Source organism: Sorex araneus, chromosome 2, assembly GCF_027595985.1.
Source record: "Sorex araneus isolate mSorAra2 chromosome 2, mSorAra2.pri, whole genome shotgun sequence".
Classification (NCBI taxonomy): domain Eukaryota; kingdom Metazoa; phylum Chordata; class Mammalia; order Eulipotyphla; family Soricidae; genus Sorex; species Sorex araneus.
The window spans coordinates 358,981,433-359,005,523 of record NC_073303.1 but is presented as its reverse complement, the minus strand read 5'-3'; the positions used below and the strand labels follow the sequence as shown (position 1 = coordinate 359,005,523).

General features: G+C 51.5%; 1 protein-coding gene across 9 annotated transcripts in view; it reads right to left on the bottom strand.

Annotated features, from left to right (window-relative positions):
• Positions 1-24,091, bottom strand: part of MAPK4 (mitogen-activated protein kinase 4) — a 148,158-nt gene that overhangs the window by 28,891 nt on the left and 95,176 nt on the right. For 7 of the 9 annotated variants that reach the window (XM_055125353.1, XM_055125351.1, XM_055125347.1 and 4 more), the window contains one exon: positions 14,679-16,247. In XM_055125353.1, coding sequence (XP_054981328.1) covers positions 14,679-15,224 — 546 coding nt within the window. In that variant the 5' untranslated portion in view covers positions 15,225-16,247. The remainder of the gene's footprint in view (positions 1-14,678; positions 16,248-24,091) is intronic. The other 2 variants (XM_055125354.1, XM_055125355.1) reach the window with 1 other exon arrangement.

The window sequence follows — 24,091 nt, the reverse complement described above, 5'->3', positions numbered from 1 at the left end:
ATTTGCCTTGTACGCAGCCAACCCGGGTTCGATTCCTCCATCCCTCTCGGAGAGCCCGGCAAGCTACCAAGAGTATCTCGCCTGCACGGCAGAGCCTGGCAAGCTACCCGTGGCATATTCGATATGCCAAAAACAGTAACAAGTCTCACAATGGAGACATTACTGGTGCCCGCTTGAGCAAATCGATGAGCAACAGGATGACAGTGCTACAGTGATCCCTGTTGATGGTGATCGCTCTAAAAAGATCCCTCATTCAACTCTCCACTGTGGTACCCAGCACCTCAAGCACAGAATTCTACCTCTGATGACTGAATGACTCCCTCACATCCATCTCTGCACAGGAATCAAAATTCAAAGTCTCCTTCAATTTTAAACATTGAGGCTGAAAGGCCTCCCCCGTCTGCGGGAGGTTCGGGCTGGAAACCCTTCTGAAGTAGACGCCAGTGGGGCAGGATGGCGTTCCTGACAAGACTTGGTTTTGTTTCACTGCCCTGTGCTCCTCCTCAAAGCCAAATCTCGGCTCTAGTGACCTGTCAGGTTTGTCTCTGGGGAGTAAGAGGAACTGATTTCTGTCTTTCTTTCTTTTTTAAAATTTTTATCGAATCACGGTGAGATATCGCTGGAGCAATAGCTCAGCGGGTAGGTCGTTTGCCTTGCACGCGGCCGACCTGGGTTCGATTCCTCCATCCCTCTCGGAGAGCCCAGCAAGCTATCGAGAGTATCCCGCCTGCACAGCAGAGCCTGGCATATCCCCGTGGCGTACTGGATATGCCAAAAACAGTAACAATAAGTCTCACAATGGAGATGTTACTGGTGCCCGCTCGAGCAAATCAATGAGCAACAGGATGACAGTGACAGTGATAGTGACACAGTGAGATACAGTTACACAGCTGTTCATAATTGGGTTTCAGTCAATGATCCAACACTCGTCCCTTCACCAGTGTACATTGTCCACCACTAATGTTCCCAGTTTACCTCCTGCCACCCTCCGCTGCCTGCCTCTATTTTTCTTCTCTCTCTCTCTCTCTCTCTCTCTTTCTCTCTCTCTCTCTCTCTCTCTCTCAACTGATTTCTGATTCCTGCCGTGTCCCTCACATGCTGATTCTAAGAACAAGCCGCCCTGTCTGGTTAAGCGTTAATTGATAGTTCGCTCTCCAGCTCACGCCCCAGCCCATTAGCACGGGCCTCCTGACTCCCATAAGCCCTGATGAGGCTGGGGCCACGGGTCGACAGAACAGCACTCCCCCCAGGGAGCTGGCTGAGCAGGTATCATTAACTGGCACCATGGAAGGGACAGAGCCGAGCTGGTGGCCTCTCGCAAGGGTTGGAGAAGCAAGAAATCCTCCTACGTGTCAAGCATGTGCACAGGCCGTTGTGTCGCCTAACTCCAGCTCCAAATTCAGTGCTTGAAAGTGTCCCTACTCTACGTTCTGTAGGATATTGGTAAGGCTGCGCAACCACCATAACTAATTTCAGAGCCTTTAAATAACCCCGACATATCCTCATTGTAGGATATCATTGGTTTGTCCTTTGCTACAGAGAGCTTAGATTTATCGAGTGATACCCATCACAGTGCTCCTGAAGCAACTCCATGCCTCTGTGTTTATTGGAATGTAGCTCTAAACATTCTAGGACAACATTGGTATGTCCTGTTCCCCTTGCCACAGGAAACTTAGGTTTATCACAGTGCTCCTGAGGCACTTACTTCCATTCCATTCTGTTTATCTGTAAACTCCTCTCTATGCTCTCTTCCCCAACTGGTCTATCACATTTTCTATCACCTTTCCCCCCCTGAGACTCTGTTTACTTGTAAGACCAGATTCCTCAGAAATCTATAATTTTATATGTATGAGTGAAATTTTGCCTTTCTCCTCTTCTTATGTCTTTTGAATAGTTTAGTTTAAAGCAATGTCCTTTTTGTATGGACAAAGGAAGACAGTTAATATATGCTTTTTTAAACTTGGGATTTAATTGGCTTCGAATATTATTCCCTCCTGGGCATCTGCTTTCTTGATTTAAGCCTCAGTTGCTCTTAGTTCCTAGCACCCCAAAAGCAGGGTCCCGATGAAGGACTGAATGGATCCAGGGCAAGCTGTGAGCTACCCTGGCATCGAAATGGGCCAGGCTAAAGCGCCATGGTATTCAACTATAAGTTGAGAGCATGGTCATGGACAAATGCTGTCATGATCCAAAAGTAACGATGAGACTAGGACCCTGCTAGGGATAGGAAAGACTAAAGAGCACTGTAGTCTGAGATCAAGATGACCCCAGGAGAGCAATTCTATAAGCTTAATGTGTCTCTTACTGTGTCCATACAAAATGATTAATATTATGAATGCTTATATGTTTGTTGGACAAGGAAAGGAGAAACACACCCATGGAATTTCACTCTTGGGTGGGCCGTCCTGCTGAAAGAGAATCTGTCCTAGAAGCAGCAACCCCTGAAGGAAAGAACTTCTTTATACCTATTGATTGTGACCACACCTATGTGTAAGCCCCAACCCCTCATGCTTTAGAGATTTAACATGGCTGGAAGAGGAGGCTGGGGGACATTAGCAGAGAGAGAGAGAGAGAGAGAGAGAGAGAGAGAGAGAGAGAGAGAGAGAGAGAGAGAGAGAGAGAGAGAGAGAGAGAGGAGTGACTGGAGATGAGATTGGAATAAACAGCAATTGAGACCAACCAGCCTGGCTCTCGTTCCTTCCTTTGCCTGCCCATCGCCATTGACCTCACCGGGGTGGGGGAAGTGGCGAGAGACTACTGAACACGGGCAGTGGGAGAGATAAAGCACCACTGCCCCTTTTGTGATTACACATCTGGCGTCCCTGTGCGCGCACAAACCTCCAACCAGTGCGCAACTAAAGGTAAGAATAGCGTTCGGTAGAACCCCTCTCTAGGAAAGTTGAGGGAAGAACAGGATTTTGTGGTGTGGAGCGATAGCACAGCGGTTGGGCTTTCGCCTTTCACAGGGCTGACCCGAGTTCAATTCCTCCGCCCCTCTTGGAGAGCCCGGCAAGCTACCGAGAGTATCGAGCCCACGCGGCAGAGCCTGGCAAGCTCGTGCGTATTGGATATGCCAAAAACAGTAACAATAAGTCTCTCAATGAGAGACGTTACTGGTGACCACTCGAACAAATCGATGAGCAACGGGATGACAGTGACAGTGACAGTGACTCCCCCACTAAGATGGGACAAAAACAGTGCCGCGCCAAGTCCTTTCAAAATCTTTCATGCCAAACTGAATGTGGCAAGTTTTTTATTGAATTGATTAAGCATTTTGCACAGAGAACCGGACATCATGTTTCTCGGGATCAACTCCAGTCCTGCCTGAAAATTGTCTACAAATTTCATTCTTGGTTTCCAGATCAGGGTACTTTGGAGCCAAAGATTTGGGAGAAGATTGAGGGTAATATCTTCAGGGAATTTAAAGAAAGGGCTAGCATCCCCAAACAACTCTGGGTAACTTGGGAAATTGTTAACTCCATTCTCAAGGCTTTGGGGGAAGGTACCTCTGAGGAGGAAGATATAAGGTATACTATGTTCACAGAGTATAAACAGGAGTTTATACCTCAGAAGTTAAGCTAAGGATTTTTAGTATTAAGGATGAAGTAAAGAAAGTTCCTACTCCTGAGCGAGCCATACCCTCATCTCCTCCCATACCCAAGCCCAGAAAGAAGCCCGATGCTCAATGCTTGGCTACTCCCGTACCCAAGCCCTGAAAGCAGCTCAAGGCATTTCCAGTGCAAACATGTTCTCAGAGCAAAACTCTCTCTGCCACTGATGAATTAACATTCCCTACTGATGTTAAGCCAGAGAGACCACCACCTCCTCTGTATGACTCCACTTCCAGTGCATCAGAGGAAAGTGATATGCATGATGAGCCAGCTACCACTTCCTCAGATCCTAAGTCTGAGAGCAGCTCGGTAGAGGAAGATTCTCACAGGAGCTGCTGCCTCTCAGCCAAGTGGCCTCCAGGCCGCTCGGGACATGCTCCCGAGAGAGGCTTACAGCTGAGACCTCTCGACCTCCACCATAAGTGGTCAATCCTACCCAGACCCCATGAGCTTGGTCCCTTTTTTCCCATCCAGCTGGAGGAAAATCAGTCTCCATCTTATGAAGGGTTAAGAATGGATTCACTCAGTAATTTCCAAAAGGCCTGTGCCTTGTACGGACCCACATCTCCGTACTGTAGGGAGTATCTTATAGGCTGGAGTCAGCACCTCATATTCATGAAAAGTCACATTCCATTTTCCTCCACCACAGTCCCCCATGGCCTTGCACCTTGCACTTATTTTCTGTTTTAGGGATTTGTCTGTCCTGTATATAAGTGTAGTCGAATAATATCTGGACTTTTATGACAAGCTTCTTTCACTTAGCATAATGGGTTTTTTATATTCATCTATACTATAACATGTATCATCACTTTATTCTTTTCTATGACCCAAATAGCCATAAAATATAGGAAAATAACAATATTAGAGGACTCCCATTTAATGATTTAAAATTTCCCATAAAAATTGAGATAGTAGGGGGGCTGGGAGCAATAGCACAGCGGGTAGGGCGTTTGCCTTGCACGCGGCCGACCCGGGTTTGATTCCCAGCATCCCATATGGTCCCCTGAGCACCACCAGGAATAATTCCTGAGTGCAGAGCCAGGAGTAACCCCTGTGCATCGCCAGGTGTGACCCAAAAAGCAAAAAAAAAATTGAGATAGTGTGGTACTGCCATACTCACACACAGACCAATGGAAAACAATTCAGAGTCCAGAAGTACGACCCCCCCCCATTTAAATTTAGTGATATTTAACAATTCAATGTAGGAAATCAATGTGGAGGAAAAAGTGTTTTCCATGAGTAGTGCTGGGCCATTGAACAGCCATAAGCAAAAGGATGAAGTTGAATCTGTATTATGTCACATACAAAATTACTCAAAATGGATCCAAGATCCAAGTAAGAGCTAAAACCATCAGGTTTTAAGAAACCATAGGTGTAAATCCTGATGACTGTATTAGGTAGTGGCTTCTTAGATGGAATACCAAAAGCAACAGAAGGAAAGATAAATCTAAATAAAAGCTTTTGTTTTTTCAAGGGAGAGATCCAAGAAAATGAAAAGATAACTTACATGATGAAAGAAAGTTTTCTGAAAACCATTTATCTGATACGTGACAAATCTTATCTCCTATATATTTCTGATACAATCCATACGCACACCCAGACTATATAAAACACTTCGTAAGTCATTCATTTAAAAGAACATTTAAAATGGATAAAGGATCTGAATAGATAGCTCCCCAAGGAAGGCATACACATGGCCACTAAACACGTAAAAGGATGTCACCAGGGAAGTGCAGATCAAAATAACAAAATCCCGCTTCACACCCAGCAGGATGATGGAATTTAAAGACAGAAAAGGAAACTGACAGTTGCTGGAGAGGATTCGCAGAAGCTGAATCATCCTATGTTTCTGGTTCAAGAACGTCAGTGGCGTTGCCACTTGGAGAACCCTGGATCCATCACTCCATCTTTCCATTCTCATGTATATACCAAGGTAAATGGCATGTCCACACAAAAGATGTGATAGGGAGGATCCTGAGCAGCATTACTGATAGCAGGTCCCTGAATAGAAACAGCCCAAGTGCCCATCGCTGGGGAACAAGTGACACGCAGTAGATCCAGATAATGGAAAGTTTCTGCACACAAAGAAGTGAAGTACTTATACTTGCTACCATGAGACATACCTCGAAACCATTACATGAAGAGTATGTCAGGTGAATATTGTATGTCACACATACTATCTGGTTTTATTTATGTGAATGTTCAGAATAGGTTCATCTTTAGATGAAAGAAGTAGATTAGTGGTTGGGTAGGACTGAGGCAGACACAGATTTTGGGGTGATGATGACTAAGACAGTCGCCCAATCCTACTATTTGGAGCTTTTACTTCTAGTCTGTTTTTTTTGCTTGCTTTTGCCCAGAGGTGTAGAGGTCTGACCACCCCCACTGGTGCTCAGGACTTTCTCCCGGCTCTGTGCTCAGGGGTCAGTCACTCCTGGAAGTACTTGGGAGATCATATGTGGTGCCAGAGATCAGACTGTAGTTAGCCATATGCAAGAATGGTGCCCTACCCTATGTCCTATCTCTCCAGCTCTGATCCATCTTTTATGGTTTTTTTTTCCCTCTTCTTTTTACTTGTGATGATCTACCTTTCGTACAATTCTGGATCATGCTTTTTAACCTACTCACCATTACATAAACATGCTGTTATTGAAAACTTCAGAAATGCCATTGAAAAGAATTGCATAACATTCTACGCAGCAGATCACTGCAGTTTACTTAACCGTGGCCTCACCTCCATCACAACTGGGGTGAAGTTTAGATTTGCATGTATCAGGTTTTCTCTAAGCAAAGTGGCTGTGTCTGCCAACAACAGTGAGCAGTGGATCTAGGAATTTGAGTGCCACAGCTGGCCAAATAGTTGGAATTTGGCGTTTTCCCTTTAGGATCTTGCAACTGAGAGGCAGTGGAACGAGAAAACTTGGGAGACAGCATCTCTGAATGGCATTAAGGTGCTGGACCACATCTCTTGGGACACTTCTGTGGATGGTGGAGCAACAGGGTTCAGACAACTGTGTGATGATGGGACTTCACAGCTGACTGGGGAACGGAGCCCACAGAATGCTGTGTGAGGACCAGCTGTCCCCCTGGCGGGTACTCGATAATAACTATGAGACTAAACCCTTTGCTTAATCTCTTTGCACACTTTTTGATCAGTGATATGGGTCAACTCTTGGAAGAAGACTTACAAATGATCAAGCTGTTAGGGTAAAGAGTATACAACAGAACAAAGACCTCACCAGGTTGGTATAGTTGCTTGAAACCAGCAAGAAGAAATCTACCAGGGAGAAGGGTAAAAGTCTTATTAAACTCAGGCTAGAGAAGAATCAACCCCATAAATGCAAACTTTGAGCACTCTGAGCTTAATGCGAGTTAATCGGCTCCAAGCTCAATGAGGCAAGTCCAGAGTGTTCTGGGTGACTCAGAAAATCTCACCAGCGTGAACAGTGAGTGACTCGTGGAGCACTGACGTCACAGTCCAGGTGACCTTGTTGTGTACCTCACACAGTATCTCCTCTGCAGGACACCCTTGATGAAAGGACTCCAGAGAATACAAGGCTTTAGGCATTTTCCTAACATTCCACTGACCCTGGTTTGAATGCCCCGCCCCCCAGGTGGCCCCCTGACCACTGCCAGGGATCACTCCTGAGCGCAGAGCCAGGAAAGGCCCTGAACACTGCTGAGTGTGGTCTAAAAGCAAAGGAAGAGGAAGAGGAGGAAGAGGAAGTCACAGAAAGGAACGGCAGGCCAGGGCCAGCTCTAGTCACAACGTTCCCTCAATAGCCAAGAAGATCCGGAGAGCCTGGTGGCCAGGAAGGTGCTGCTGGTCTCGTAAAAGCAACCTGCCATTTCTGGATCTCTGATCTTGGGCAATGGGGGCACCTCTGTGCCTCAGTGTCTCATCCGTGAAACAAGGACCACAACAGCCTCTACCACTCTGTGCTGCATGAGGTGGTTATGAGGCTTTAGCTGGGGCCACGCTTGTCAGGCTTGGAGCCAGAAGACCACCGTGTGAAGATGAAGGGGTGCAGGCTGCAGAGACTCAGAAGGTTGTGCCAAAAAGCTCCAGATATTTCAAAGCCTTTTCTGAAAGGCACTTGAGGACCATGCGACACTCAAGGGCAGGCTGACCCCGGCTCCTTCGTCATCCCTGACTGCAGGCACACACTCTGGGTCGGCCACACCCTTTCCTCCAAGCCCCATCTAGCAGGAAAGGGCTCAGCACCTGCACGGGGACAGACCTGCCGAAAGCCTCCAGAGGAAGCAACGACTCTCTCTCCCCAGAGGCTTCGGCCAGGCTTTGCAGAGGCGGCATCTGAGCCGGGCTGCAGTGAGATCGAGGAGCAGCAGGAACGGGAGGCAGGCCCAGAGCCGCCACCAGGAGGGTGACAAGGGGGTGATTTGCAGCATGAGGTGACTGGGCTGAGCAGGTGGGTCTCTCCCTGTCTGGTGAGGAGCTGACAGAGAAGAGAGTTGGGGTAGTCAGAGGGAGGGGGCATGGCCCCGCTGAGTCATCCTGTCAAACCACAGCAAACACACTTTCAGAGGAAGAAAACTAGAAGGGGACTTGATTTCCCCATCCTTCCAGGGAAACCAGGCACATCCTCCTGTGAAGTAAGAACTGAATTCTTGAGACTCTGACAACCTGGGCGCACCCAGGGGCCAGGCCTGAGGGTGGATCAGCCATGATGCTGAGTGACATGTCTAAAGGGACGTGAGTCTTTACCAGCTGAGGCTGAGGACAATAGCCGCATCCTGTGACCTCCTGCTCTTGTGCTCCGTCCCCTTCCATCACAGTCCTGCAGCCTGTGACGGAGGGGCAGCAGGGAAGTCCTAGCCACATCCTGCAAGGGCAGGTATGGGGAACTTCTTCCCACAGGCCTTATCTCAGGAATCCTGGGTCCACCCTGGTGCATGACAGGACAGACAAGGATGCTTTTTGTGGGCCCCATCTGCCTGCACTGTATGGCCCATGAATAATCTTACAACAATCCACCTGAACCCGGGCAGGAAAAAGTTTCCCCAGGAGCAGAAGAGACAGCACAGGGGTAAGGCTCTTGCCTTACAAGTAACCAACGCTGCTTTAATCTGCAGCACCAGATATAGTCCCCAGAACCCTACCAGGAGTGACCCCTTCGCTCAGAGCCAGGAGGAAGCCCTAAGCACCGCTGGGTGCGGCCCAAAACCAAAACAATTTTTTTTAAATATAAAAGATTAATATTACCACCCCAAAGGGGGGCTTCTTCCCAGAAAGGAGCAGCCTAGAGCAGCCCCGGGAGGGGGTGAAGAGCCCCCCTCCACACATGGAATAGGGGTGTTGAAAACCAATGAACTCCACTGCTGGGTGTCCAGGGACACTGGGCTGAGCCACCCCTACCCTAATCCCCTAGGTCATATTTTTCCCCTTTAAAAAGGGATATTCCATAGCCTGTGAAACAGAGCTTTTAAGCTCCACTGATTTGGAATAACCTGCTTAGAGGCTTACGGACTTGTAGCTGGGCCCTCAGCACGTTGTCCTTCAGAGGTTCCCAGGAAACCCTGTCCTAGGAGGCTGGTTGGGGGCCCAGGCCTGCCGTGGGGTCCCTGAGCCAGCCAGTCCTTCCCCAAGCCCCACGTGGAGGGGTTCATGTCAGGCTAGCATGGAATGGTCATACCCTGAAGCTATGAAGATTCCCGGCAGGTGTGCCTCGGGGTGGGGGTGGGGGCCTCTGGGGTACATGCAGGCACAGGGTGGGGAGCAGCAAGCTGGTCTAGACAAGAAGCCACCAGACCAGGGTGGCGTGCCAGGCGACGGATGCTGAGACCAAACCACCATGATGAGCCAGATGGGCTATGGACCCCAGTTCTAAGCACAGCTTTGGGTGCCCCTGGTTGAACCCCCAAATGAAATAGCTACAGCTCTGAGTCTCCACCCAATACTCCATGTCACCTGAGAAACCCACGGCTGGGAGTGTCACCGTGGGAAGAGCCACATGTGAGCCTCCTGGATGCTCCTTCCCCCTATCGGCGACAGTTAGAAGAGGCCTTTCCCGGACCAGCCTCTGGTTCAGCCTCTATATGGAAAGCAGTGCGTGATCTCTCCAAAACACGGGAGCAGAACCCCCAGACAAGCTGTGATACCACTTCATGGCATCATCCCCCAAACACAAAAACATTCTGTTGAAAGAATATCTGCATAACTACGTTCATCGCAGAGCTTAGTACAGTAGCCAAGGTCTGGAAGCAACATAAAGGCCCATCTAGAGATGAATGGATCAAGAAGTTGCAGTAAACATGGAAGACTATGTCGCTCTTATTCTAAAATAAGTGACTCGCGGAAAGTGACTCAGGAAACAAGTGACTCAGGGGAAGCACTCGTGGAGGCCGTGCAATGGGAGAGAAAGTCTCTGCTACTGACAGAGACTTAAAGATGCTCATGAAGGCCCTGCTAGATGAAGGGATAGAGGTAGGGCAGGGGAACAGTGACTGATGCTGGGTTTAGCAGTGGGTCCAAACTGAGCCTGACTGACCCCTGCTGGTTGCTGTCTTGAATTACAGGAATAAGAACGGAAAAAAAGGAGAAAAATATGACCAGACTAACCAAAGGCTGGGATGTGTGTACGGAGGGGGTGGTGCCCAGACAAGGAACTGGGTCCAGGAGTGGTGGGTCCAAGCCTGTTCCTGAACCTGGGAAAAGGAGAAACTTCTCTATGCTTCCTGCAGAGGGTTGTGTTGTGACCTAGGTGAGCACCATCTTCTTCCAGGAGGGGCCAGGAGTCAGGTGACAATAGAAGGGGTCACTATTAGGGAGGATCATGTGCAGACGTCACCTCCCCAGCACCTGGAGTTTTGGGGGGAGGGGAGCAGATGCTCAGGTGCAGCCCCACTCATTCCGTTGGCTGGAACAGACGCTGCTCTTTCTGAGTCAGACCTTTGCAACACACAGGCTCAACGGCCCTCTCAGGCTGTAACAAGCTGCTAAGTGGGCCTCTTCCAGGCCACCAGCAAAACCAAAGGCCATGGCTCAGCACCAAGATCAGAGTTTCTGGAGAAGCGAAGTGGTACCCAGGAATTCCTCAAGAGCCCAGAGGCTGGGCTGGGCTGGGCTGGGGAGACAGCCCAAAGCATGCACAGGACCAGAGCTTGGTCCCTGGTGCCACTAGGTCCCCCAAGCACTGCCAGCAGTGACTCTGAGCACTGCTGGGCTGGTCAGTGGCCTCCAGCACTGCAGGACCCAAGCAGCACCACATCCTCAGTCTGGGCACAAACTATTCTTGCCAGGTTGGCTGGGTATTGCTGGGCATAGCTCTTGGGTACCCCGAGAACTGCTTGGGAGGACCCTGCCAAAGCAAGCAAGCAAACAAACAAATAACGGCATTCTCAGCTTAGGACAGCACTGAAGACTCAGACTCAGGCAGGCAGGGAAGGGCGAGTGCCAGGGAACTCTGGGGAAGAAAAATGAATGTCATCTGGGCACCCGGAACACCAGCAGGACAGAGAGAGGCCCCCCACGATCGATCCAGCCCCAGAGCCAAGGTCAGCCTGTGGGCAGAGACAACCCTTCTCCTCTCCCCTGAAAATGGGCCACTTGCCCTAAGTGCTCACAGCTGCTGCTGCAGATTTGCCGGAAAGTGATTTAAATGCACATCGGATAAATGAAAGCACCAAATAGAAGCCCTTCTGTCATCACCCAGAAAGAGTGGGGAGGAGGTTAATGGCAACGTGTGTCTGAGAGGAAGAGGCGGGAGGGGGCTCTGTGAGCACCGCAGGTACTGGCTCCTTATTTTACTGAATTACTGAGGGGTGCTCAGCAGGAGCAAGGCGGATTCCATCCTGCATCTGCCAGCCACACTGGAGAAATGACTTCCTGCCCAAGGAAAAGGCACGTGGGGTGAGTAGACAGAGCTCCTGGTGTGCCACGCTGAGGAGCCGATGGGGAGAGCATTACCATCCTTAATAAAAGGGGGAGGGAAACAGGCTCCTGGAGCTGATGTTCCAGAAGCAGCAGGTAGAGATGCCTCCCCACCCCTCGCCAGGCTGATATCACTGGGGCACCTCAGAGGGGGTCAGGGGTGTCCCTCCACTTGCCCCAAAAGAACCTCGGCAGCCGCAAACTTTCAGAACCCAATCGCTGTCATGCTCACTGCCTACCCTCACAGGCTCGTCCCAAGCCCCCCACACATGAGATCGGATCTGCTGAAAAACCCAGATATGAAAGCGTGTAACTATCTCACAGTGAGTCAATAAAATTTTAAAAAATAAGGAAATAAAAGAAAAAGAAAGAAAGAAAGAAAGAAAGAAAGAAAGAAGGAAGGAAGGAAGGAAGGAAGGAAGGAAGGAAGGAAGGAAGGAAGGAAGGAAGGAAGGAAGGAAGGAAGGAAGGAAGGAAGGCCCAGATATACGGGACTAGTAACTGAAATCTCCAGGCTTCCGGGGTTGGGAATGGGCCCCTCCACCCACCTCCCTCGATTCAGCTTTCCTGGCAGTCATGAATGCCTCTGGGTGCCATTTATGCACACTAATGGCCATGATTCAGACTCACAAATGAATCTTGGAGAATAGCATGCGGCAGAGATGCCTCCGACCCCAAAATCACCATCCTCTAACACCCTACAAAAAATTTTAGAATTTCAGGAGCGGCCACACAACACAATATTTCATACGTTATGCTACTGATATACCAATAGTGGCACACCACATTTGCAAGGTTTAAGGTAGAAGACAACCCATCTTGATAAAATATATGTAACATATATGTACAGATATACATATATACACACGTATATATGTTAACACAAAAGACTCAAACTCTAACAACATGTTAATGTCTCTAACTCAGGGGCTTAATGGCTCCAAGATGAGATACAATAATTTTCATATAATTTTCTCTAAAGAAACCTTTTTGGGTCATTTTTAGTCAATTATTCATAACAAGCAATACAAAATAAATGAGCATCTACCTTTGGGGCAGGCTTGGGTGGTGGTAAAACTCGAAATAATGGTGATGGGAAGGTGTAATGGTGGTGGAATTGGTGTTGAAATAATACTGAATGTAATCAATTACTGGGAACAACTTTTTGAAAATAAAATTTGGAAAAAGAAGCAGCAAGTGTGCACAGAGGATTACTGTTAATCCAGTGTCCGCCACCCCACCCCCCACTCCCTCTGCTCCTCCAAGACCCCCCTCCAGTGCTTCACTGACTGATGCCCTGTGTCCTTGTTCTTCCCAAACATCGAGGACGGGACTTGGTGCACCCTAGAAATACTACAGCCACGTGTTCCCTGGTCTTCTGGCCAACTAAGAGCTGATTTGGGTTAAAACATTTGGCTTGGGGTTGGGGAGACGGATACCTTGCATGTACATACCTGGAGCACATACCTTGCATGTGTGCGAGCCTGGATTTGACCCCTGGCACTGCTAGGAGGCCCCCCACAGCGCTGGTTTTGGAAATTTATGCCAGGGATTTTCCTCCCCATTCCCACCCCCCACCCCCCGTTTGGTCTGACTGGAGTGAGGGTTCCGTGGAAGAACAAGAAGGCAGACAGAGCACTGCGTCTTAGGAAGACGGGGCAGACACTTTATTTTGAGGGTCCCTGGGAGCTACTCTCCGTGATTCTCGGCCATGCAAGGCCTCAGAAGGAGGTGCTGCTTGCGTCCTGGGGTCCAGGGGGCACCAGGACTGGTGGTGCTTGGGGGCACCCAGGACCACAAGTGGCAAGGTGTGGGGGGCCACGTCATGCTGGGGATAAAGTGTCCGTCAGGCCTGTGCAAGGCAAGTGCCTGGTAGTCTCCCTGGCTGTAGTTTTGTGTTTTTTTCAACCGTGGCTATTCCAGTCTCAGGAGTCCACTGAGCCCTGACTGATGGGCCTGGAGGGAGGAGGGGGCCGAGGGAAAGCTCGTAGCTGACTTGGCTCTAAATATGTGGAGGCCCTGTCTCCCCTCCAGGTCAAGGACACCAGACACATCAGCACCTGCTGGCAACTCTGCCACCTGCAGCTACCAGGCCAGAAGGGAGAGCAGAGACACAGACACGAAGACACGGGTCTCAGAGTAAGGTGACCTTGACCACGCTCAAGGCCACAGCACCCAGGGCAGGGCACCCCTCTGCGGGGAATCTCCTCCTGAGGGATATTTTCATTCTAATAAAAAAAAAATATTGGGGGCTGGAGAGATAGCACAGCGGGTCGGGCGGGTGGGAAGGAGGGCGTTTGCCTTGCACGCGGCCGATCTGGGTTCGATTCCCAGCATCCCATATGGTCCCCTGAGCACCGTCAGGGGTAATTCCTGAATGCAGAGCCATGAGTAACCCCTGTGCATCATCACCAGGTGTGACATCCTCCCGAAAAAAGCAAAAAAAAAATAAATTTTAAAATAATTTTAAAAATTATTGTGGTGCCAAGATTTTTACAGCAGCTGGAAATGGTACCCGATCCCCGATCCTGGTGAGTGTTTGCTCAGAGGCAAGAGGCAGCAGAATTTTGGGGAACAGAGGCTAGAGACAGTCCCCCGGGGGGTGGGGTGGGTTAACACTGCTCTTAGTAGAGTCATCTGTCACCACCAGAGGCTCAGCAGACCAGGAGGCACCCCCAGATTTAGTACTGTACTGTGAGGGGCCAGGCTCCAGGGGTACCCAGGAGAGCTGAGCCTTGAGATGGATAATGGGCATGAACGAGGGATCTGTGTGCCTCTGTCTGGTGACAGGGTGGGACACGGAGCAGGTGGGCTCTGGTGCGGGGGGAGGCGAGCAGACCCTGCATGTTAGAGTGGCCGGGTGGCAGCCTCGTCACAGTCCAGAGCAGACAGCAGGGACAGGCAGGAGGTGGGTCTGGGCACAGCAGGCAGAAGAGGAAGCCAGAAGCAAAGGCACTGCCCAGTTTTTCAGCAGGAGCACTCAGGGCCGGAGAAGCTCCCTGAAATCAAGCCCGAGTCTGTCCCGTAGCGCTCACGTAGGACAGAGCCCGGACCTTCCCCCATCATCCTGCCCCCATCCAGGCCTTCCCGGACCCCCGGGCGGCCCCCAGCGTGCAGATTATTCCGTGGGAGTGGGGTGACCCTCTCCGCGAGACTCCCCGCCCGGCAGACCCTACCTTGTGGGAGTAGTGCTGGTCCACGATCCGGGCCAGCCCGAAGTCCCCGATCTTGAGCACGAGGTCCTCGGTGCTGATGAAGATGTTGGCCGGCTTGAGGTCGCGGTGCAGCACGTTGGCGGAGTGGATGTACTTGAGGCCGCGGAGCAGCTGGTACATGAAGAGCTTGGCGTGCTCGGCGGTGAGCGTGCCCTGTTCCAGCAGGCGGGCCAGGTCCGTCTCCATGTACTCCTGCACGATGTAGGCCACGCTGAGCCGGAAGAGCTCGCCCTGCAGCTCGGCGCCCTGGGGCCCCAGCACCTCGTACACCTTCACCACGTTGTCGTGGTCCAGCCGCCGGATGATCTTGATCTCCCGGAGCGCGTGCTTCATGCTGCGGGCGTCGCTCAGGGCGATCTTCTTCACGGCCACCTTCCGGCACGCCCTGCTGTCCACGGCCGACAGCACCAGCCCGTTGACGCCGAAGCCCAGGGGTTGGAAGTCAATGAAGCGCCCCCCGAGGTCGTACCCATACATGCTGGCGAGGCCGTTACCCTTCTCGGCCATCGTTGGCTCAGTGCTCGGGGGCTGCCCGGGGCGTGGAGGGACGGTCAGCAGTGTCCCCAGCGCACCGCATTCTGCCGAGTCCTGCAGAAGCCCGGGGAGGCCCTTTCTCCTGGGGGAGGGCTGTCCACCAGCTCCCTGGAGCCTGAGGGGGCCGGGCCGGAGACCCGCTGAGCTTCGGAAGTTGGAGGTTTAGATTGTTTCCTGCGCCTGCACGGGGAGGTCGGACCCCCAGCTCCTATGCAGCCCGAGCGCCCCTGGGACCTTCCAACTTCTCATGCTTCCTTCCTAGACAGCCTCGGGGGAAGAGAAGCCGGAGTCAAGGTCTCGATCTTCATGGACCACCAAGTAAAGAGACAAACGCTCTCCCCGTCGATCTGTAGGTCCCGAGAGGCTCCCTCGGCCGCTGGGGCCCAGCCGTGTTCCTTGACTGAGGAGGGACAGCCCAGCTGGGAGGGCTCCACGGCCTTCAGCAGCTCAGACCCCGCTCTGTCTCCCGAGCAGGAGGGAGGGATCCAATCACGGATTCTGGAAGATTCTCAGGGCCTCTTCCACCTCCGCCAGCTCCTTTTCCTACCAGCGCCCTGTAGGTTCTGAAATCCAAACCATACTGGTGAGGCTTGGGTGGAGGAAGCTGAGGGGACCGAAGGCCCTGTCCTGAGATCGTACACCTGAGGCCCCCGGCAGCAGGGGGAGGGCAGCGGCAGGAGGATCCTCCACGCACTTCAGACGGCTCAGCATCCTCGGCCACCCCCTCATCCATGCCACCGCGAGCAAGAACGGGACCTGCTGGACTCGGCGTGGCTGCGCGGACCTGGCATCCTTCAGGCCGAGTCTCCTTCGCTGTCAAAGAAATAACGTTGGGTAAATTTCCACACTCCAGCTTCCAACACCTTCCCACCGGCCAGGCTTTTGTTAACCAGCCCGCGTGTTATTTGATCTGTCCAGCCAGCTGAAACGCTGCCACTCAGGAAGCCAGGCTCTTCTCATGCCCCAGCCAGGCCTCCTGCGGGGTGCAGGACTCCCCTGGAAGAGAGGAGACGAGACGGAGGGGTTAGATAAGTCCATCAAAGGATGCGCCCTTTATGGAAATGCCGGCTCCAAGGGTAGCACGCGCCCACGGGGAAGGAGCAGCCCTGACCCGTGCAGAATCCCTGCTTTAATGTCTCCGAACACACATGCAGGGCCCGTCTGACTGGGACGGGTAGGAGAGTGAAAAGGAACTAGTGGGCCGGAGCGATATAGCATACAGAGAGTAGCGTTTGCCTTGCGTGCAGCCGGCTAGGGATCAATCCCCGGCATCCCGTATGGTCCCCTGAGCACTGCTAGGAGTTAGTTCTGAGTGCAGAGCCAGGAGTAACCCTGAGCATCGCCAGGTATGACCCCCCCCCAAAGCCAAAATAAATAAATAATCAAATAAATAAATAAATGAAGGAAGTAGTTGTGGGGGAAAAGAAAAAAAATCAATAATTTTGTGGATTCCCCCCCCCCACTTTGACCCCTCTTCTTCCTGCTTTGCAAGAGTTCGTGAATTTTTTTTTTTTTTTTTGCTTTTTGGGTCACACCTGGCGATGCACAGGGGTTACTCCTGGCTCTGCACTCAGGAATTACTCCTGGCGGTATTCAGGGGACCATATGGGATGCTGGGAATCGAACCCGGGTCGGCCGCATGCAAGGCTAATGCCCTACCCGCTGTGCTATTGCTCCAGCCCCGAGTTTGTGAATATTTTAATAGGGGTCACTCAGAGGAGCTTGAGGCTACTCTGGGTGATGCATGGCCGCTGAGTCCTGTGGGTGCTTGGGGCCCAACAGATGGTGCTCGGTTGGAGCCAGGGTCTCACATGTGCTAGACATGTACTCTGCCATTTGAGTTCACTCCCAGACCCTTTGACCTTTTTTTTTTCTTTTTGGGTCATGCTCGGCAAGGCACAGGGGTTACTCCTGGCTCTACTCCTGGCGGTGCTCGGGGGACCATGTGGGATGCTGGGAATCAACCCGGGTCGGCCGCATGCAAAGAAAATGCCCTACCCTCTGTCCTTACCGCTCCACCCACTCCCAGACCCTTTGAATATTTTAAGAGCGAATTTGCCATGAGCTGAGATTTCATTACACTTGTATCTCTTGTTTTTCCCTAAAGGTGGCATAAAAACACAAATTACCAGGAAACTCTGTGGCCACCCTAAAAACACTCTCAGCTGCAGAAAACCGGGTGGAGACTTCTGAGACACCAGCAAGTGAAACCATCCTTTCTGCAGATGGATGGGAACAGAGCTCTTCCAAGCAGTGGGGCAAAGCCCAGCCTGACTGCCCCCTGCTGGATGATGTCTCAAAGTACAGGCACAGGACCTGCAGCATCGGGTGTGCTGGGGAGGGTGGGCACTGCAGAAACCTGGAGCCCTCTGAAGTAAAGGCAATACTGTAGCTTCGGAGACAGGTTCTTTGAGTTTACAGAGTCCCCCAGCACAGAGAACAAACGCTGGGTTCCGTTCAAAGGACTAAATCCAGTCAAGGCTGATTCATGGAACGAAGCAACAGCCAAGTCAGTCAGCAGCCAACTCAGTGCTTGCAAGTCATGGGGGGGATGAGGGGACACAGATGATCTGAAACAGCCAACAACCAGGTTTCCCATGAAGACTTCCAAGGAAGGAAACCCTTTGCCCAGGGGTTGCCCAACTCTCTATCCTGGGGCTGGACTGTAGATAGAGAGACATGAATTGGTGTTGTCATGGTTATAAACTCCCTTACACGGGTAAAACTCCCTTACACAGTGGGACTGGAGTGATAGCACAGCGGGTAGGGCGTTTGCCTTGCATGTAGCCGACCAGGTTCGATTCCTCTGTCCCTCTCAGAAAGCCTGGCAAGCTACCGAGAGTATCCTGCCCGCCCAGCAGAGCCTGGCAAGCTACCCATGGTGTATTCGATATGCCAAAAGCAGTAACGACAAGTCTCACAATGGAGATGTTACTGGTGCCCACTGGAGCAAATTGATGAACAACAGGACGACAGTGCTACAGTGCAGTGCTACACAGGTAAGGCGACAGACATGATAACCCTTCAGTATTTGTTGCAAACCACGACGCCTAAAGGAAAGAGAAAAAGAGAAAGTATCTACTATAGAGGAAGAATGGGAGAGAGGGATGCTGGCAGGGAAACTGGGGACATTGGTGGTGGGAAATGTACACTGGCGAAGGGATGGGTGTTGGAACACTGTATGGCTGAAGCCCAATCATGAACAGTTTTGTAACTGTGTATCTCACAGCGATTCAATAAAGAAAGGGGGGATTCCCTTACACTTAAATAAGATGTAGCTATTACTCTGATATTTCATAAACTCTTCAGCAATTCTACTCTAAATTTGACCAGGAGCAAACTCACTGCAGATGTATGAACTGCAGTCTGGGAAGCAACTGTGGAAAGGGAGTCCAGTGTGGGCTGGAGCAATAGCACAGCGGGTAGGGCGTTTGCCTTGCACACGGCCAACCCGGGTTTGATTCCCAGCATCCCATATGGTCCCCTGAGCACCGCCAGGGGTGACTCCTGAGTGCAGAGCCAGGAGTAACCCCTGTGCATCGCCGGGTGTGACCCAAAAAGAAAAAAAAAGGTGGAGTTCAGTGGTTCTTAGCTGGGGAGGCGCCTGCCCTCTGTGGTCCCCTGGGGGTAGTCAGCCGGCCTGTCATGGGGCAGGACCAGATGTGCTAGTCCTCCTGTGGAGCATCTCCACCCCCAAATGCCCACGGCGCCCCTGCAGAGGACAGTGATGCTGGCACAGGCTCTCACTTTGCAGTTGCGGGCTCAGTGCTGCCAGCTTCGGCAGGACCAGCTCGCACCAGACGAGGAGGTGATGGGAGAAAAATGTTTAGCCCGTGGGAGGTAGCACTGGGAACACTCACAAGGTCAGTGTCTCTGGGTGTGAGCTAATCACCTCCACGTGACACCAAACGCAGGGGAGCCAAGAGCATCCCGGAACCCCACTACTCCCTTCCATGACTCCAGCTCCCCAGTTTATTTCCCAGTGTGGATGGAAATAAGGGAGAGAAAGAGGCCGGGAGCCTTTTTCTACTCAGAGGTCTCAACTGGCTCCCAAGGACACCCTGAGCAGAGGCCGGAGTGCATTTTGCTTGAGGACGAGAGAGAGACTCTTCCCTCTCCTGCTCCCACCGGGCTGGAAGCACCTGGGCAGGGGATGACATCACCAGCAAGCTGAAAGCAGGATCTGCTCAAGATCGGCTGCAATGCAGATAATCTGTGAGTAACTGAGGGGCCCTTTCCCTACTTCCACAACTCGCCGGGGCGGGGGCAGGGGGACTCTCGGGGTATGTGTGTGTGTGTGTGTGTGTGTGTGTGTGTGTGTGTGTGTGTGTGTGTGTAAACCTTGGCACGGGTCTCCCCAACGCACTGCCAGCTTCAATGGGCAATTACCACATCCCCTCCTTCTGACTGATTTTGACATTTACCAGGTGCTACTCTGGGCTGTGACGGAACTTTCTGCAACATGTCCATCTCCCATCTAGACTTGAAACTTCTCGATTCCAAGTTGGCTCGGAAAATAACTGCGGATGACAAGTGCCGGAAGAACAGCTGTTGCTCACACAACTGAGATGCCCACAGCTCCTTCATGCCCAGACATCCTCCCTGCCCCTCGCCGCCCCATCCCACCCCCGGCTTGCTCCACTGCAATTTACTCTACGGGGCTCTTTGTACAAGTCCCACCACTCAGACAAACCAGTGCTATTGAACATCACTTACATCACCTGCCTAGAATTCTTATCTTAAAGCATGTCTGGGGACGAGAGAGAGAGAGAGAGAGAGAGAGAGAGAGAGAGAGAGAGAGAGAGAGAGAGAGAGAGAGAGGGAGGACTGGGCAAAGGTACTTGTCTAGCATGCAGCTGATTCTGGTTTGTCTGGTTTGATCCTCAGCTCCACATTTGGTGCCCTGAGCAGTGCCAGGGGTAGCCCCACCCCCAAATATGTTGTCTGCACCCGACATTCACTACTGAACCATTTGCTACAATCCAAGACTTAGAAACAACCCAAGTGCTCAAAAATAAGATGTGGTATGTGCACACGACTGAATACTACTCAGCTGTGAGGAAAACGAAATCTTTTGGGCCGGAGAGAGAGCACTGCCTTGCGTGTGGCTATGGCAGCCGTGACCCTGGTTCAAACCCTCATCATCACATATGACCCCCTGAGCACTGCCAGCTGTGGCGCAACCCTCTTCCCCCCACCCCTACTCCCTCATGAAATCTTGCCTTTGCTGCAGTGTGGATGGCAATAAAGGAGTCATATTCAGTTATACAAGTCTGAAGGAGAAAGACAAGTGCCCAGTGATCTCACTCAGATGCAGGATACAGAGAAGCAAAGGGAAGGGACAGGCAGAAGGAAATCGATCTGTGAACTCCGAATGCAGAGCTGCAGTCACATGGAGTTGGAGGCAAGAAAGGAGGGGAACAATTTGACCCAGCAATACCACTGCTGGGAATATATCCCAGAGAGGCAAAAAAGTACAATCGAAACAACATCTGCACATGTATGTTCATCGCAGCACTGTTTACAATAGCCAGAATCTGGAAAAAACCCGAATGCCCCAGAACGGATGACTGGTTGAGGAAACTTTGGTACATCTATACAATGGAATACTATGCAGCTGTTAGAAAAAAGGAGGTCAAGAATTTTGTAGTTAAGTGGATGGGCATGAAAAGTTTCATGCTGAGTGAAATGAGTCAGAAAGAGAGAGACAGACATAGAAAGATTGCACTCTTCTATGGTATATAGAATAACAGAGTGGGAGACTAACACCCAAGAACTGTAGAAATAAGTACCAGGAGGTTGACTCCATGGCTTCAAGGCTGGCCTCACGTTCCAGGGAAAGGGCAACTCAGAGAAGCGATCACCAACTACATTGTAGTCGAAGGCCATGTGGGGGAAGGGAGTTGCGGGCTGAATGAGGGCTAGAGACTGAGCACAGCGGCCACTCAACACCCTTATTGCAAACCACAACAGCTAATTAGAGAGAGAGAACAGAAGGGAATGCCCTGCCACAGTGGCAGGGTGGGGTGGGGGGGAGATGGGATTGGGGAGGGTGGGAGGGACGCTGGGTTTACGAGTGGTGGAGAATGGGCACTGGTGAAGGGATGGGTTCCCGAACTTTGTATGAGGGAAGTATAAGCACAAAAGTGTATAAATCTGTAACTGTACCCTCACGGTGATTCTCTAATTAAAAATAAATAAATTAAAAAAAAAAAGAAAGGAGGGGAACAGAGAGGGAGGGACCTATGGGTGGGAGAAAAAGATAACGGTACTCTGATGCTGAGCACAGTGTAGGGTCACTGTCACTGTCGTCCTGTTGCTCATCGATTTGCTCCAGTGGGCACCAGTAACGTCTCCATTGTGAGACTTGTTGTTACTGGTTTTGGCATATCGAATACGCCATGGGGAGCTTGCCAGGCTCTGACGTGCGGGTGGGATACTCTCGGTAGCTTGCCGGGCTCTCCGAGAGGGACGGAGGAATCGAACCCCGTTAACATTAATTGAAAGGGTGTAAAACTATACCCCTGAAACACATGTAGTCGGGTAAACAGATGTAACCGCAATAAAACAGCTATTTTAAAGAAACGCCTTCCCTAGAATGTCGGCGCTCACCAAGCAGCCCTCTGGCCATTTGAGTGGACATTTGAGTGGACTGTTCCCATCTCACTCAAGCCCTGGTTCCTTTCGATGCTTCTTTGTCTGCCCTTGGCTCTTCCCTCCCCACAGGTGGCCTGGTTATGAAACACCTCTTACCTAAGAAGTCTTGGATTAGTGATTCATTTCTGGCACGTTATACCAAGAGGGGTACCCTGGGCAGGGCCGCTCCAGCCCCTGACGGCGCCCACGGGAGCAGGCGAGTGAATCTGCCCACTGTTGGCAGGATGCAGCTGTTCGGGGGGGCGGGGAACGCTGCAAAGCGAGGTAGTGGCTCGGGGGCTGCTGGGAAGCACAGGTGTGGGTCCAGACAGCAAGAAGGGAAGGAAGGGCCTGGCCCCGGCAGTGCTCAAATGACACTGAGCAAGAAGAACGCACGTAATTCGTGCAAGGAGAACCCGGCCTCCCACGACTCCGGTGGACGCTGAAAAATAAAACCCCACAGCAAACAAAACCCAGGCTCGGAACAATGCGGCTTCGCTTCCCTCCTGATTCCGGCTCTCTGGCAACATCTTATTTGAGGCTAATCATTCTGCCATTCACCCAGCCTTTTAGTGTCTGAAGGCAAGGCAGAGATGAAGCGTGTGCCAATCAGCCTTTCCATAATTCCGGGGATGCTGGCTTGCCAAGTGGCGTTGCAAAAAAATCTAAATTTATACTCATCCCATGACCTGCTCTGCTGCTCCCAAGCCTCACGCCGTCTACTCCCAGCAGAAGGAGACCCACCAGGGAGGGGCCGGCACTGCCTCAACACTGTCTTCCTTCTCCTGGGCACTCAACACCTGTAGGACAGCCTTCTCAGAGGAGAGCGGACACTTACTGTTGAACTGAATATTTACTGTGCGCTGGACAGTTTTAGGGGTGCCATTCATATCACAATCTGGTCTGAGGCATCACAGACCTATTCACGATGTGTAAGTAAGTGAATAAACCCCTTTAAACCAAAGACTGGCCTCTCTTTTTTTTTAAAAAAAAGGAATCACTGTGAGATACACAGTTACAAAGATGCTCATGATTGGGTTTCAGTCAAGCAATGTCCCAACACCCAGCCCTCCCCCAATGTACATTTCCCACCGCCAGTGCCCCCAGTTTCCCCCTAGACCCCACCTCCTGCCTGCCTCTATGGCAGGCACTTTCCTTCTGTCTGTCTGTCTGTCTGTCTGTCTGTCTGTCTGTCTGTCTGTCTGTCTCTGTCTCTCTCTTTTTCTCCTTTCAGGCATTACAGTTTGCAGCACACACATACTGAAAGGTTATCATGTGTATTCCTCTACCTCCTTTCAACACTCAGTTCTTGTACACTGGCCTTGAGAGAGAGAGAGACAGAGAGACAGAGACAGAGACAGAGACAGAGAGACAGAGAGACAGAGAGACAGAGAGACAGAGAGACAGAGAGTAAGTACCTCAAACTTTGCAGGACGCACAGTTTGTGATGCTACTTAACACTACTTTCGTGCCATCCTCATGGCATACCTACCCGTCCCCTCCCCCTCCCCCCAAAACCAGTTACAGGTAACACCTAAAGAAATGTAGGTAACTGCAATTCAATAAAACTTTATTGACAAAAGTTGATGTGGGGGCCTGGAGGCCAACCTTTGCCACGCGCAGCTCTGGCCCGCGCCGGAGCACTCTGGCTGCTTTCCGAGGGTGTACGAAGCACATGATAATGGAGGGTTCTGCGGCCTCTCCTCTCTTGTGGACTCCTCTTGCTGGCCACCCCACCCCGTTAGCACTGCCTCTGGCCTGCCTTCCGGGGAGGGTTCCGTGCACTTGGCACCCCGCCCTGGCCCGAGCTGAGCCTCCCTGGGCCCAGCTCTCTGCTTTCCACAAGCTCCCTTCTTGGCCAGAAACCTGAGACTTTCAATGCAATTATTCTAAGCTGGCCCTGACCCGGCTTCTGGAGAGGCAAGATAGAGAGAGGGGTGTGCCCGTCTTCATGGGGTCACCGTGAGCCTGAACTTGGCCTGGCTGTTTCTGACTTGTCTCTGTCTCCAAACCACCGCAGGAAGTTGAGCCCGTTCTCCCAAGCGACCCTGGGAGACCAGCTGCCAGTTGTGAGATCAGGGAGGCCCGTCTCACACACACAGGATACGTGCTCTGAGTGCCAGCGAGTGGTGCCCACCACGGTCACCCAGGCTCAGCACGGTGAAGGCCCGCAGAGGGCAAACTGGGGGCAAGCCCCTGGGATG